The 17,500-nt window shown below is 45.9% G+C and overlaps 1 protein-coding gene across 1 annotated transcript in view; it reads left to right on the top strand.

Annotated features, from left to right (window-relative positions):
- Positions 1–17,500, top strand: part of chd7 (chromodomain helicase DNA binding protein 7) — a gene marked incomplete at its 3' end in the record, with an annotated part of 231,082 nt that overhangs the window by 150,856 nt on the left and 62,726 nt on the right. The window contains exons 10-20 of the mRNA XM_084327629.1: positions 173–256; positions 588–725; positions 2,606–2,727; positions 3,507–3,750; positions 6,293–6,469; positions 6,708–6,851; positions 10,264–10,362; positions 11,993–12,191; positions 13,634–13,844; positions 14,223–14,418; positions 16,732–16,899. Coding sequence (XP_084183755.1) covers positions 173–256; positions 588–725; positions 2,606–2,727; positions 3,507–3,750; positions 6,293–6,469; positions 6,708–6,851; positions 10,264–10,362; positions 11,993–12,191; positions 13,634–13,844; positions 14,223–14,418; positions 16,732–16,899 — 1,782 coding nt within the window. The remainder of the gene's footprint in view (positions 1–172; positions 257–587; positions 726–2,605; positions 2,728–3,506; positions 3,751–6,292; positions 6,470–6,707; positions 6,852–10,263; positions 10,363–11,992; positions 12,192–13,633; positions 13,845–14,222; positions 14,419–16,731; positions 16,900–17,500) is intronic.

Below are 17,500 nucleotides of genomic sequence, written 5' to 3'. Positions count from 1 at the left end.
CAATCACTTGAACAACGTTAGTACAACCTAGCTAACCCAATCACTTGAACAACGTTAGTACAACCTAGCTAACCCAATCACTTGAACAACGTTAGTACAACCTAGCTAACCCAAACAACTCGACGTTATTACAACTTGGCAATGTTAAAATATTCTCTTTCTTTCTCTTTAGATGGATGATGAGCCTTTTAACCCAGACTACGTTGAGGTGGACAGAGTTTTGGACGTATCTGAGACCACGGATGAAAACGGAGAGGTACTAACTCTGCCTCCATCTCTCTCCCTCCGTCCATCCCTTCCTCCATCTATCACTCCCTCAATCCATCCCTTTCTCCATCCATCTCTCCATCCATCTCTCCCTCCCTCTATCTATTCATCCCTCCCCATCCACACACTTGTAGTTGATGGAAGTAGAAAGGTTTTTAACTATCATCAAATATAACTGTCTCTTATTTCTCTCTGTTCTTCTCTCTCTCTCTCCTCTCACTATGTTTTCTCTGACTCTCCTTTCTCTCTCTCTGTGTCTCTGTCTCTCTATCTCTCTGTCTCTCTCTCTCTGTCTGTCTGTCTATGTGTCTCTCTCTCAGGTGGGCTTGTTATACCTGGTTAAGTGGTGCAGTCTGCCTTATGAAGATGTTACATGGGAGCAGAAAGCAGACATCGATCAGTCCAAGATAGATGAATATGAGACCATCGCCGCCCGCAGCCCCAATACCAAGAGACTGGTGAGTGAGTGAGTGAGTGTGTGTGTGAAATAGAGGGAGAATGTGTGAGAGAGAGTGTGTGTGAGAGATGGAGAGAGAGAGAATGTGAGTGTGTGTGGGAGAGAGAGTGTGTGTGTGTGTGTGTGAGAGTGAAAGAGATAGAGATAGAGTGTGTGTGAGAGAGACTGAGAGCGTGTAATGCATGCACCATAGACTAAGTGAGCAGGGAGGACACAATAAGAATAACTGCTGACATTGTTTGCCTCTTTAGATTTACTCTCTCTCCGTCAGTCTCCGTCAGTCTCTTTTTATTGCTCCTTCCTTGTGATCTACTATTTGAGTTTTCTTGCCCTCTGCCTCATCTATGTGTGTGTCTTACGGTGTGTGTGTGTGTGTGTGTGTGTTTGTGTACCTGTGTGTGTGGTTAGCTATCTGTCAACCCAGTCTCCCTCCTAACACTTTGAAAAGAAATCAAGTCTAGGTTAGTGTGTGTGTGTGTGTGTGTGTTGGCCGAGCGCCTGCTCCTTCCAGATTTACTGCTAACACTTTACTGCTCCCAACAGGCCGCGTGCCTGTGGTCACACACACACACACACACACACACACACACACACACACACACACAGAGACAGGCTGTGGCCAAGCTAACCACTAACAGAGTGTTTAATGCCGAACAGAAGCAGACTGGCTGAGACCTCTTTCTCTCTCTGTCTCTTTCTCTCCCTCCATCTCTTTCTCTCTTTCTCTACTTCTCTCTTTATCTCCTTCTCTCTTTATCTCTTTCTCTCTTTCTCTCTCTCCCTCTGTCTCTCTTTGTCTCTGTCTTTTTCTCTCCTTCTCTCTTTCTCACTCTTTTTCTTTCTCTGTCTCCTCTGTCTCTCTCTCTCTCTCCTGTCTTCCTCTGTTCTCTTGGGAGCCATATTGGAAGAGAGTAGTTTTTTTTCTGTTAGAAGTAGATAGATGGATGGATAGTCTATTTGTCCTCGAGGACGACGTTGCTTCCACAGTAGGTGTACACAACACATACAAGTAAGACATTCAGAATCGTACAGAATTATACTAAATACATGATTTACAGGAACACTTAATTACAGGGGTCACACAGCAGAGACAAAGACACGGATTGACACTATACACCACAGACCTTTCACTTAACTTAAGCAATTACTTGTTTAAAGTTTGAAGAAAGCTCTTGCTAAAACTAGCCTTTTTAATTTTTTTTTTATCTTTTTCCTTTTTCCGTTTTCTCCCCTCCCAATGTTAGTCGTTATGCCAATTCCCAATCCCCTTCCTGGTCGTTGCGCACTCTACCCCCTACCGTCGGTCCGCGAGGGCCGAGACTATCGCATGCTTCCTCCGACACGTGTACCCAGCCCACCGCTTCTTTTCACCTGGCAGCGTGGACTCTCACTGGGAGAGTGTAACGTGTGGAAGGTCACACTACCTCTCTTAGATCCTTCCCTTGCTGTGCAGGCGCCCCGACCGAACTGTAGGAGTCGCTGTTTACAACGATCAGGACCCACCCTCTAACACTGCCAATTGTGTTAGTATGGACGGTCGGCCAACCCGGAAGCACCACAGCTGCATTCGATCCCACTGTCTCTGTGGTGGTAGACAGACGCCAGATGACAGAGGCACTGCCCGGCCGCCCCCAAAACTAGCCATTCTGCACATGGGTATTCTATACCTACGACCAGAAGGAAGGTCTTTCTGCACATGGGTAGTTTATACCTAGGACCAGAAGGAATGTTTCTGCACATGGGTAGTCTATACCTAGGACCAGAGGGAAGGTCTTTCTTAACTGTGTTAACAGATTAATCGCAATTTTTTTTTGTCTGTTCAAAATGTGTATCTTAATGTACTGTTGGAAGGTAAATAACGACCCCGTCCCTTCTCTCCAGGAGCGTCCTCCAGCATCAGACTGGCAGAAGTTGGACAGCTCCAAAGACTATCTCAACAACAACGAACTCAGGGAGTATCAGCTGGAAGGCCTGAACTGGCTGCTCTTCAACTGGTACAACACGTGAGTTACTGTTATCACCGCTACTACTGGTGCCAGCACTCTGGGAATACTAGCTATGGCCTAATGCTAAATTAATGGTAGTCATTGACGCTAATGCTAAATAAATGGTAGTCATTGACGCTAATGCTAAATGAATGGTAGTCATAGGGACTAATGCAAAATGAATGGTAGTCATAGGGACTAATGCTAAATGAATGGTAGTCATAGGGACTAATGCAAAATGAATGGTAGTCATAGGGACTAATGCTAAATAAATGGTAGTCATAGGGGCTAATGCTAAATGAATGGTAGTCATAGGGGCTAATGCAAAATGAATGGTAGTCATAGGGGCTAATGCAAAATTAATCGTAGTCATGGGGGCTAATGCTAAATGAATGGTAGTCATAGGGAGGGACTAATGCAAAATTAATGGTAGTCATAGGGGCTAATGCAAAATGAATGGTAGTCATAGGGGCTAATGCTAAATTAATGGTAGTCATAGGGGCTAATGCATAATTAATCGTAGTCATGGAGGCTAATGCTAAATGAATGGTAGTCATGGAGGCTAATGCTAAATTAATGGTAGTCATAGGGGGCTAATGCTAAATTAATCATAGTTATGGGGCTAATGCTAAATTAATCGTAGTCATGGGGACTAATGCTAAATTAATCATAGTCATGCTAAATGAGTGAGTCAATATAACAGGTTGTTAAGCCCATCTCTCTGTCAATGCTGCTATTAAAACAATGACATTAAAACCTCTGAACCTCTCTGTATCTCTCTCTCTCTCTCTCTCTAGACGTAACTGTATTTTAGCGGATGAGATGGGTCTCGGTAAGACCATCCAGTCTATAACATTCCTGTTAGAGATCGTCCTGAAGGGCATAGAGGGGCCGTTCCTGGTGATCGCCCCTCTGTCCACCATCCCCAACTGGGAGCGAGAGTTCAGGACCTGGACCCACCTCAACGTGGTGGTCTACCACGGCAGCCAGGTCAGCAGGAAGACCATCCAGGCCTACGAGATGTACCACCGCGACGGACAGGTAGGACCGACACCAGCCCTGACCTACGCTAACCCTACCCCTATCCACGGCTACGCTAACCCTACCCCTATCCACGGCTACGCTAACCCTTCCCCTGTTCACGTCTACGCTAACCCTTCCACTATCCACGGCTACGCTAACCCTTCCCCTATCCACAGCTACGCTAACCCTTCCCCTGTCCACGTCTACGCTAACCCTTCCCCTATCCACGGCTACGCTAACCCTTCCCCTATCCACAGCTCCTAGTGTTTCAGAAGGCTAGGGTTAGCATGTCCGAGGGCTAGGGTTAGCATGTCAGGGCTTGGGTTAGCATGTTAAAGGGTTCGCATGTTAGAGGGTTAGGGTTAGCATGTCAGAGGGTTGGGGTCAACACAGCCCAGGGCAGCTTGCTGCTGAAGGTGGTTGGGGTCAAAGCGTAATGTGATTAAATAGTGTTAATTATTTTTAATGTGTTAAGGTTCTGGAGTAAATCTTCATAATGAAGGTGTTAATATTTAGTCGTAGGCTGTGCTTAACCAGGTCTCTAATCCACTGTGAATTCATCCTCAAGGTCAGAACAGACCCTCCCATGATAATCTCCTTCTCTATAGATAAGATGCTGACAGTCTGTAGCTTAGGTTACTGCTCAGCCTAGTACAACCTCCACTCTTACCCTGGTTAAGACTGTTATAGACTCTTTTACCCTGGTTAAGACTGTTATAGACTCTTTTACCCTGGTTAAGACTTATAGACTCTTTTACCCTGGTTAAGACTGTTATAGACTCTTTTACCCTGGTTAAGACTGTTATAGACTCACTCTCTTACCCTGGTTAAGACTGTTATAGACTCTTTTACCCTGGTTAAGACTGTTATAGACTCTCTTACCCTGGTTAAGACTGTTATAGACTCTCTTACCCTGGTTAGGACTGATATAGACTAGGGTTGCACGTAGGGCTGGGCGATATGGCCTAAATATGATATCACGATATTTTCTGACCTTTCGGCGATACACGATACGCATCACGATGTTTTTCTTTTTTTCCCCAAACAATTCATTATGAGGCTTACCAAGACAGTATTTGAGTTTGCAAGCTAACATTAAAGACAAAATAAAATACCCATGCATTTAGCATTTTTATATTATATATTAGATTTAGATTATTGGATTATTAGATTATATATTGCATATATTTAGCAATGAGATATTATATGATTTAGATATGAAATATGATGAATTGAAAATGGGGGACCCTGATGTAAACAAGACGAAAGTCTTTCTCTGGTCTGCATCCTCCAGTCCACTGTTGTTGTATTGAGCTGTACTGTATTGTACCCATGCTGCAATCTGTTAATAACTTTTCATTCATTCAGACGGCAAACAGAATCATTTTGATTGACAGTCGAGTCTGCCAATTACGTCACACCGCTTGCACCCGCCCTGCTGTTCTTAGCACCAATCGGCAAGCACGTATTAATTTTTTACTTCCGCCATTGGAGAGCTCAATGACAACAACAATGGTAGCGGTAGCTCCCCGCGGCCGACGTTTAGCTTTTAGCTCCGCAGGATGACTAAACGACTGGAGGCATAATGATTTTACTGCAACGGATGTTATAATAAAAGCCTTTCCATACATCTGTCTGATTGAAAACTTTATTAACAGACCGCAGAATGGGCTGAGTCAGCACGGGCTGAGATATGAACGACTAATGCTTGCTATATCTAGGTCGACCTCGGACGTTGCTATGTAAATACGCTGATGTTATTGAACGTGTAACTATATAACGTTAATGCCACAAAACGAATGCCTTTGTTATCATAAGTAGTAACTTTGATGCAGTAGTGTGTGTGTGGGGCGGCGCTGTTCAAAAGTTTCAACGTGTGGACCAGATTGACGCGACACAATCCTCTTGGTCAAAACATCACGATATCCACGATACGTTTAAAAAGTGTATCGTTAATGAACTGTACCCGATATTTATATAATATGTCATATCGCCCAGCCCTAGTTGCACGGTATACCAGTATTAGTATAGTACCGCGGTACTAGAGTGTTCAAAATGATACTATACTGCGTTTGGGAAAACTTTTTTTTTTCATTCATGCATGCAAATGCCTTCCTATTGGAGCACAGTGCTGCTGTCAGTGGTGACATTGCGCTAGTTTACCGGAAGCAACCTTCTGGAATGAAGAACAACAAACTCTAGTTGAGACGGGAGCTGGCATGGCTCGTCCGGCGAGTGTTGGCATCGGTGGCACGACTGCAGTGCTGATGGGGGCTGCTGTAGCACATAACGTTAGTTATCATAACCATCGGCAGTCGCAGTGGGGGTCTTTGTTGATTGGCGTTGGCTGGCTAGCGCATTTCGTGTGGAGTGGACTCGGCTAGCGTTTATTTGTATAGCTAGCGAGCTATGGTTCTGGTTGGGGCTGGTTGGTCGATGGAGATTGGAAACGTTAGTTTTAGAAATAAGATTGTGTTGCTTAACTCTAACATCCGTGAGAACATCTGTGTGCTGTAGATCTATCAGTATGTTGATGACTTATTCTTTCTCTCTCTCTCAGGGGAAGATCATAAAAGGTGCGTATCGTTTCCACGCGGTCATCACCACCTTCGAGATGATCCTGACGGACTGTCCGGAGCTCAGGAACGTAGCCTGGCGCTGTGTGGTCATCGATGAGGCTCACCGCCTCAAGAACCGCAACTGTAAACTGCTGGAGGGACTGAAGATGATGGATATGGTGAGAGAGAGCGAGAGAGAGAGAGAGAATGAATTTTAAATTGTGAAATAAGTACGTCTGCTTCTGAATGACGTTTTTAAATCATTCCATCTATGAATGCATGAGCTCAGCTTCCTATAGTGTTGCCTCTGTCAGAATGAACACTTCAGATGACCACCATTCTCCTCTTCCTCATTCTCTTCCTCCCTCCTTCTCCTCCTCCCCCTCCCTCCTCCCCCCTCTCCTCCCCCTCCTCCAGGAACACAAGGTCCTCCTGACAGGAACTCCTCTCCAGAACACGGTGGAGGAGCTCTTCAGTTTGCTGAACTTCCTAGAGCCACAGCGCTTCCCCTCAGAGCACACCTTCATGACGGAGTTTGGAGACCTGAAGACTGAAGAACAGGTGAGGGGGAGAGAGAGAGGTATGGATAGACAGAGATGGATGGATGGAGAGAGAGAGGAATGGATAGTGATGGAGAGAGGGATGGATGGACAGAGATAGGTATGGATGAATAGAGAGGTATGGATGGACAGTGAGAGGGATGGATGGACAGTGAGAGGGATGGATGGACAGTGAGAGGGATGGATGGACAGTGAGAGGGATGGATGGACAGTGAGAGGTATGGATGGACAGAGAGAGAGAGAGGGATGGATGGACAGTGAGAGGGATGGATGGACAGTGAGAGGTATGGATGGACAGAGAGAGAGAGAGGGATGGATGGACAGTGAGAGGGATGGATGGACAGTGAGAGGGATGGATGGACAGTGAGAGGGATGGATGGACAGTGAGAGGTATGGATGGACAGAGAGAGAGAGAGGGATGGATGGACAGTGAGAGGGATGGATGGACAGTGAGAGGTATGGATGGACAGAGAGAGGGATGGATGGACAGAGAGGGGGATGGATGGACGGAGTGGGATGGATGGACAGTGAGAGGTATGGATGGACAGAGAGGGATGGATGGACAGTGAGAGGTATGGATGGACAGAGAGAGGTATGGATGGACAGTGAGAGGTATGGATGGACAGTGAGAGGTATGGATGGACAGTGAGAGGTATGGATGGACAGAGAGAGGTATGGATGGACAGAGAGAGGGATGGATGGACAGAGAGGTATGGATGGACAGAGTGGGATGGATGGACAGTGAGAGGGATGGATGGACAGTGAGAGGTATGGATGGACAGTGAGAGGTATGGATGGACAGTGAAGAGGTATGGATGGACAGAGAGAGGGGTGGATGGACAGAGAGAGGGGTGGATGGACAGAGTGGGATGGATGGACAGAGAGAGGTATGGATGGACAGAGTGGGATGGATGGACAGAGAGTGGGATGGATGGACAGAGAGAGGGATGGATGGACAGAGAGAGGTATGGATGGACAGAGAGGTATGGATGGACAGAGAGGGATGGATGGACAGAGAGGTATGGATGGACAGAGTGGGATGGATGGACAGAGAGAGGGATGGATGGACAGAGAGGGGGATGGATGGACGGAGTGGGATGGATGGACAGTGAGAGGTATGGATGGACAGAGAGGGATGGATGGACAGTGAGAGGGATGGATGGACAGTGAGAGGGATGGATGGACAGAGAGAGGGATGGATGGACAGAGAGAGGGATGGATGGACAGTGAGAGGGATGGATGGACAGAGAGAGGGATGGATGGACAGTGAGAGGGATGGATGGACAGTGAGAGGTATGGATGGACAGAGAGGGGGATGGATGGACAGATGTATGGATGAATAGAGGAAGGGCTGGATGTATGGATAGAGGGAGGGATGGATGGATGGATGGATAGAGGGAGGGATGGATGGATGGATGGATAGAGGGAGGTATGGATGGATGGATGGATAGAGGGAGGTATGGATGGATGGATGGATAGAGGCAGGTATGTATGGATGGATAGAGGCAGGTATGGATGGATGGATAGATAGAGGGAGGGATGTATGAATAGAGGCAGGTATGGATGGATGGATAGAGGGAGGTATGGATGGATGGATGGATAGAGGCAGGTATGGATGGATGGATAGAGGGAAGTATGGATGAATAGAGGCAGGTATGTATGGAGGTATGTATGGATGGATAGAGGCAGGTATGGATGGATGGATGGATAGAGGGAGGTATGGATGAATAGAGGGGTTTTCCTCAGAACAGACCTTGATGACAGAAGAACAGCGGGCAAAGCTCCCTCAACATCTGTCCTGTAGAAATTTGATCATTTCAGCCAATCGGATTCCACTCAAGACCCCTGGGTCTCGTGACGAGAGGTTGGCGAGTCATTAGAATTCCACCAGTGGGAAGGGGCGGCCAACCTACTCATCAGGGGGAGGGGCTTAGCTGAAGGACATCGGTCTGTCTACCCTCACTCCAGTGTTTCCCATTAATTACCCGCCACAGTCTAATAGTCCCGCCACAGTTTTATAATGAACCAAAAAAATAAGTTATTAAATATATATATATATATATATATATTTTTTATTCTTTTTTAAATGTAAAGTTTGCCAATAGGGATGTATCAGTAGTATTGGCAGTAATAGTAGTCGTAATAGTAATCCACTATATTTTTTTATTTTCTAAAAAATAAACCAGTTCAACACAGGTAATACTTTTGCTTCATTTCTTTGATGGCTCAAATGTATGCTCTAGTGGTTCCCAAACCTCTCCTTGAGTCACCCCAGCAGTTCCATGCATTTGTTAAATTCCACCACCAGCACACCTGATTCAACTAATAAAGGGCTAGTTAAGTTGAATCAGGTGTGCTGGTGGTGGAATTTAACAAATACATTGAACGGCTGGGGTGCTTCGAGGAGAGGATTGGGAAGCACTGCTCTAGTCGATTTTGTGTTTTGAGCACAAAGTTCATCATAGATCTAGCCTCTTTATTTTGCTCTCAAAGTGCACGGGGGGGCATGGCCCCGGACACCCCTAGAGGGCCCGAGGTTCACCCACCACAGTTTCACAAAATCCTGTGGGAAACACTGCCTCACTCCTACGCAGAGCTGCCTGTACGTCACAAAGCTAAACGGCTCTGCCCTCTGTGTCTTAACTGTAACTACATCCAGACATCCACTACCAAATTAGTTATAAAGAAAATGCAGTTATAAGTCTGAATTGGGTGTGTATACAGACGATCACTAACCACCAGAAATGAAGCTTGTCTCAACATTCATCAGTTCATCAGTTAATGCCATGATTTAGTTATCAGAAAAGTAAACAGACCATCTTTTCTACTTTATGGCAGCGTCCATAGTCATTGCCATGGACACGGTGAATAAACAAGGCTGCACACAGACGCAGTGAAATTAAATTATTTAACTTTTCTTCAAGTCATTTTGGGTTCTTATTTATGGGCGGTTTGATCTCGACAACAGAAACATCCTAAACAGACTCAGGTTCATTTCCTGTTGCCATGTTTGCTAATGCAAAGTGTCCAAACTGTTCCCTAGCAACAGAAGTCCAACCATCTATGAAAGAGACCTATAATATCATTCAATATATTAAGGGGAAGTAATATGAATGGGCTTTCTGCGTACTGGGTCTAGAGATGACGTTCTGGCTGTCTGTCTGAAACCCTGTCTGTCTGAAACCCTGTCTGGCTGTCTGTCTGAAACCCTGTCTGGCTGTCTGTCTGAAACCCTGTCTGTCTGTCTGAAACCCGGTCTGTCTGAAACCCTGTCTGGCTGTCTGTCTGAAACCCTGTCTGTCTGAAACCCTGTCTGTCTGTCTGAAACCCGGTCTGTCTGAAACCCTGTCTGGCTGTCTGTCTGAAACCCTGTCTGGCTGTCTGTCTGAAACCCTGTCTGTCTGAATATGCAGGTCCAGAAGCTGCAGGCAATTCTGAAGCCCATGATGTTGAGACGTCTGAAGGAAGACGTGGAGAAAAACCTGGCGCCTAAAGAAGAGACCATCATAGAGGTAGGTTTAATAGAACCTGACTCCTATAGAGACCATCATAGAGGTAGGTTTAATAGAACATGACTCTTTTTTGATCCACTTTTTCTCCCATTTTCTATATTTTCTCCCATCCCAATTTCGTATCATCCAATTCAACCCTCCCCTGTCACGAACGCTGTTTCTTGCCTCCCACAAGCCGGCTGCAATGTGGACTAAGTCATACATAGCACAAGTCCCCTCCGGTACTTGAGGTAACAGCAGTCGCATCTTTTCACCTGCGCAGCTCGATCTCTCAGTGGCGAGGAGTAACGCGTGGGAGGCGAGCGCCTTGCCCACTACGCCACGTTATCGCCCTAATAGAACATGACTCCTATAGAGACTAGGGGTGGGAATCACCAGTTTCATCACGATACGATATCGATTCTTTGGACAACGATACGATATTTTCCGATATCACAAAGTCTGCCACGATACAATTCGATTCAGGTGCCTGCGATCGATATGAGACTATATTATATGCCCATTTAACACAATCGGTAACATTTAAATCAACAAAGAAAAAGGCAATGGAAATATCATTTGACATTTTTATTTTTGAGCTCTTCCAGACATTTAAATGAAAAACAATCTATTGTTTTTAATACAAATAGACCTCCTGTTCACAGTTTTTGGTTCGTTTTTTGTTTGTTTGTTGTTATTAATATCCTATTGACTGTCACAGAGCTGTATTTTGGCATTTGATGCATTTGACCCGTTGTGTGTGGGGGGGAGGGGGGGGGGAACAGGCACTTATTTCGGGTCGCAAAATAGGTGGAATCTGAAGCAATGCTGTCTAACGTCTACACATACGGAGATATTGTTGTTGCAGCCGGGCGGATATGCTCACCAGGGGATTTCCAAAATAAGAGTATCGCAATATGAATCGATCTTTTTACGTTGCATCGCTCCTATTTGATAATTGATAATAGATCGATATATCGATCTGGATCGATGTATCGTCCCACCCCTAATAGAGACCATCATAGAGGTAGGTTTAATAGAACCTGACTCTTATAGAGACCATCATAGAGGTAGGTTTAATAGAACCTGACTCTTATAGAGACCATCATAGAGGTAGGTTTAATAGAACCTGACTCTTATAGAGACCATCATAGAGGTAGGTTTAATAGAACCTGACTCTTATAGAGACCATCATAGAGGTAGGTTTAATAGAACCTGACTCTTATAGAGACCATCATAGAGGTAGGTTTAATAGAACCTGACTCCTATAGAGACCATCATAGAGGTAGGTTTAATAGAACCTGACTCTTATAGAGACCATCATAGAGGTAGGTTTAATAGAACCTGACTCCTATAGAGACCATCATAGAGGTAGGTTTAATAGAACCCGACTCCTATAGAGACCATCATAGAGGTAGGTTTAATAGAACCCGACTCCTATAGAGACCATCATAGAGGTAGGTTTAATAGAACCTGACTCCTATAGAGACCATCATAGAGGTAGGTTTAATAGAACCTGACTCCTATAGAGACCATTAGAATAATACAATAAACCAAAAGAATAATTCGAACACACATCAGCATTTTGTATGAAATAAGTCTTGAGGTCATATTTGTCAGATTGGTCTGAACCCTGAGCTCCCTGCTGCAGGTGGAGCTAACCAACATCCAGAAGAAATACTACAGGGCCATCCTGGAGAAGAACTTTGCCTTCCTGTCTAAGGGAGGGGTAGGGGCTGCAGCAGGGGCAGGAGGAACAGCAGGGCCAGGGGGAGGTGCCAATGTCCCCAACCTCCTCAACACCATGATGGAGCTACGGAAATGCTGCAACCACCCCTACCTCATCAATGGTACACACACACAAACCAAACACACCCCTACCTCATCAATGGTACGCACACACAAACCAAACACACCCCTACCTCATCAATGGTACACACACACACAAACCAAACACACCCCTACATCATCAATGGTACACACACACACACACCAAACACACCCCTACCTCATCAATGGTACGCACACACACACACCAAACACACCCTACCTCATCAATGGTACACAAACCAAACATACCCCTACCTCATCAATGGTACGCACACACACACACCAAACACACCCTACCTCATCAATGGTACACAAACCAAACATACCCCTACCTCATCAATGGTACGCACACACACACACCAAACACACCCCTACCTCATCAATGGTACACACACACAAACCAAACACACCCCTACCTCATCAATGGTACGCACACACAAACCAAACACACCCCTACCTCATCAATGGTACGCACACACAAACCAAACACACCCCTACCTCATCAATGGTACACACACACACAAACCAAACACACCCCTACCTCATCAATGGTACACACACACACAAACCAAACACACCCCTACCTCATCAATGGTACACACACACACACACCAAACACACCCCTACCTCATCAATGGTACGCACACACACACACCAAACACACCCCTACCTCATCAATGGTACACAAACCAAACATACCCCTACCTCATCAATGGTACGCACACACACACACCAAACACACCCCTACCTCATCAATGGTACACAAACCAAACATACCCCTACCTCATCAATGGTACGCACACACACACACCAAACACACCCCTACCTCATCAATGGTACACACACACAAACCAAACACACCCCTACCTCATCAATGGTACACACACACAAACCAAACACACCCCTACCTCATCAATGGTACACACACAAACCAAACACACCCCTACCTCATCAATGGTACACACACACACACAAACCAAACACACCCCTACCTCATCAATGGTACACACACACCAAACACACCCCTACCTCATCAATGGTACACACAAACCAAACACACCCCTACCTCATCAATGGTACACACAAACCAAACACACCCCAACCTCATCAATGGTACTCACACACAAACCAAACACACCCCTACCTCATCAATGGTACTCACACACAAACCAAACACACCCCTACCTCATCAATGGTACTCACACACAAACCAAACACACCCCTACCTCATCAATGGTACTCACACACACAAACCAAACACACCCCTACCTCATCAATGGTACTCACACACACAAACCAAACACACCCCTACCTCATCAATGGTACACACACACACTGATTTAAAAGTAATGTAATGATCTTTAATCATTCAGATTGTGCTTTCTCCCCTGCTGCCTCCTCTTCTCTCCCTTCACCCCCACCCCTCCCTCCCTCCTCTTTACCTCCTCTCCCCCTCTACCAGGAGCGGAGGAGAAGATCCTGGACGAGTACCGGGAGACTCACCTCTTGGACATGACGGACTTCGCCCTCCAGGCGATGGTCCAGGCGGCAGGGAAGCTGGTCCTCATCGACAAGCTGCTCCCCAGGCTGAAGGCTGGCGGACACCGGGTCCTGGTCTTCTCTCAGATGGTCCGCTGTCTGGATATACTGGAAGATTACCTCATCCAGAAACGGTAGGTTGGATGGATAGAGGGGTAGATAGATAGATAGATAGATAGATAGATAGATAGATGGAGTGTAAATTGGAAGAAATTATTAAAAACAATTATATATATATTTAAATAACTTTTAGCATTTTTATCTTGTGTAAAAAGGACAATTTCATTTAAAAGATGTAAATGTATACCTACCCTGTTTTATTCATTGCGTTAGTATTACTGGTAGCCTACATTCTGGTCACAAAGGCTGTACTTAATTTCTTTGTGAAAACGAGATTTGATCTTAAATACGGTATTCAAGCTGGACTCTAGAGTCAGGTGTGATATTATTATTATTATTATCATCGTGGCTGGTTGTGAGGATGTTAATATGGCAGGTCTCGTCTCCTCTAGCTACCCCTATGAGCGCATCGACGGCAGGGTGCGAGGGAACCTGCGGCAGGCGGCCATCGACCGCTTCTCCAGACCCGACTCGGACCGCTTCGTCTTCCTGCTGTGTACCAGAGCAGGAGGCCTGGGGATAAACCTCACTGCTGCCGACACCTGCATCATCTTCGACTCTGATTGGAACCCTCAGAACGACCTGCAGGTAGAGAGAAGAGGGAGGGAGGGAGGGAGGAAGGGAGGGAAGCTACATAACTTTGTTAAAAGGGAAGAAATTCACCCAAAGGGTTAATGTGAGATGACAGATTGTATCTCTGTAAAAACCCAGAACTAGTTCAACCAGTATGTACTGTACTCAGTATGTACGTCATTCAAACTGTCGTTAAACACAATGCACAAGAACAGATTATTATTATCACTCTACCGCCCACACCTTTACCTCTCACTCCATCCAGCTACGGTCAATAGCTCCTATTCAAACCCATACTTCAGACTGGCGTGATGTCATCAGCGATAGCCCCGCCTCTCCTTGGGGGAAACAGACCGCCAGGCCCCAGAAACGGTCATTACCTCTTGGCTTTATGTCACACAGAGATTCATAAGCGTAAGCATGAGGGATATGTGGAAATTTCCTGCGGCTGAATGGCGAAACTCCATAAGGGACTGAAGAGACTTAACAAATACTATTAATAACTGTACATATACTACTAATGACCTAGAAACACATACAAATACTGTTAATAACTGTACATATTAGGGGTGTAACGGTACGCATATTCGTCCCGCGACTACAGTTCGGTACATCCAGCCATACGACGAATACGTCTCTCATACCACTAGGTGAAACTAGGGTTGCACATTTTACAAATGTATGCTCAATATCTTCACTTTACACTGGCTTACTAACAGTCTTAACACAGCAGGTCATTAATTTACATTTACATTTAGTCATTTAGCTGACGCTTTTATCCAAAGCGACTTACAAGTTCTGTACAACAAGTCATCAGGAAGGGCACAACTCTTATCAGCAGAGTAACAATGTTCATCAAAGTGCTACAGGTTAGTTTATTATGACAAGTGCATGACAGTAAGGTTAGTTAGGGTTAGATATTCTTTTTTTTAAATATATATTTTTTTAAATTCTGATAATGGTTGAAGAAGTGTGTCTTTAGTCGACGGCGAAAGATTGGACGGGTTTCGGCTGTCCTAACTGGGGTGGGTAGTTCATTCCACCATTGTGGGGCAAGGACTGAGAATAGGCGGCTTCTCTTTGATGACCCTCCCGGAGCTTGGATAGGAGTAGGTCTGAGGCGGCCAGAAGATGCAGAGCGTAGGGGTCTTGAGGGTGTGTAGTTGGAGACCATTGACCGGAGGTAGGCGGGAGCGGTTCCCTTTGCCGCACGGTATGCTAGGTCGAGGGCCTTGAAGCGGATTCATGCAGCAATGGGGAGCCAGTGCAGGTCCCTAAGAAGTGGGGTGACATGGGCCGACTTCTGTAGGTTTGAGATCAGGCGGGCTGCTGCGTTCTGAATGAGTTGAAGAGGCTTGGTGGCAGTGGCCGGGAGGCCAGCGAGCAGTGCGTTGCAGTAGTCGAGGCGGGAGATGACTGTTGATTGGACGAGGAGTTGGGTGGCTTCTTTTGTCAGGAAGGGGAGGATCCTTCTGACGTTGCTCAGGAGGAATCTGCAGGTTCTGGTTGTCGCTGCGATGTGAGCAGAGAAGTTCAACTGGTCGTCGAGGACAACACCAAGGTTCTTGGCGGTCGGGGACGCGGTCAAGACGTTGAATATCAAGCTTGTATTGCAACATTTAGATGGTGAATACAACGTTGAAGCTTGTAAAGGCATGATGACAAGCCGACAGAACAAACAACCGTGCACTAGTCTGCACTGGGCTGTGTATCCCCTCCTCCCCTCCCCTTACTACAGTTGTTCCTGAAACAAAACCACGAATGAATGATATGACCACAGCAGGGTCATTATTACAATAGGCTGAACATTTTTGTTTTCTTGTTCGCCTAATAATGTTAACCAATGGAAAGACATACACACGCACACCAACGTTCTCCCGCGAACTTTCCCTCACAGCTGATCCGAGAGAAGAAGAAAAAAAACATGCAAACGTTTTGCTGATCTGGACTGGTCCTCTGAGCTCCTCTCCAGTCTAGCTGCTGTGTTTAAATCCAAAATATTGATAAATCCTCTGCCATTGTTGTGTAACATGGCATCTCTTCTCTAGAGTCTTCTTTCTCTGCCTCACGTGAAGTTAAATCTACTCTAGAACTTCGAAGTGAAACTGAAAGTATACACCGGTGGGGGCAGTAGGCAATTAATTTACTCAAGTGGATTCCTGAACACTGACAGACTACCGTGGCAAGCCTAGGTGGAACTAAGTATAACTTAATAAAAAATCATATATTATAAATATATAACAATCATTATAAATATTTTTTCCTGTTGTACCGAACCGTGACCCCAAATCTCTCTCTCTCTCTCTCTCTCTCTCTCTCTCGCCCCAGGCTCAGGCTAGGTGTCATCGTATCGGTCAGTCCAAAGCAGTGAAGATCTACCGTCTGATCACCAGGAACTCGTATGAGCGGGAGATGTTTGACAAGGCCAGCCTGAAGCTGGGTCTGGACAAGGCTGTTCTGCAGAGCATGAGCGGCCGGGAGAACGCCAACAACGGGGTGAGACACACACGCACACACACACGCGCACACACACACCAAACACACTCCACACACACACACACACACGCATGCACACACACTCCACACACACTCCACACACACACACACACGCACACGCACACACACACGCACTCCACATACACACACTCACTCACTCACTCCAAACACACACTCACTCCAAACATACACTCCAAACACACTCACTCACTCACTCACTCCAAACACGCACTCACTCCAAACACGCACTCACTCCAAACACACACACACACACACACACACACACACACACACACACACACACACACACACACACACACACACACACACACACACACACACACACACACACACTCCCATCCACTAACATACAACCAGAACCACAGATTGCTATTTTGCTCAATACTATAGTAATTGCTTATTGGTGGATTGATTGTAAATCATTAAACATTGTTTGAGAACATTCAAGCCAGAACCAGCAACCTCTGGACAGATGAGCCCCTCTTGGTTTTGCACTTTGTTTACATTATTTAGTTTTGGTCTGGTGTGTGAGTTGAGTGGGGGCAGGGGGAGGGGCCAGGATCTCCTGAGAGGTCTGGAG

This window comes from Notolepis coatsorum (genome assembly GCF_963971535.1).
Source record: "Notolepis coatsorum genome assembly, chromosome: 13".
In the NCBI taxonomy this organism is placed as follows: Eukaryota; Metazoa; Chordata; class Actinopteri; order Aulopiformes; family Paralepididae; genus Notolepis; species Notolepis coatsorum.
Note: the sequence above shows the minus strand (reverse complement) of the source record. Positions and strands in the feature narration are given on the sequence as shown.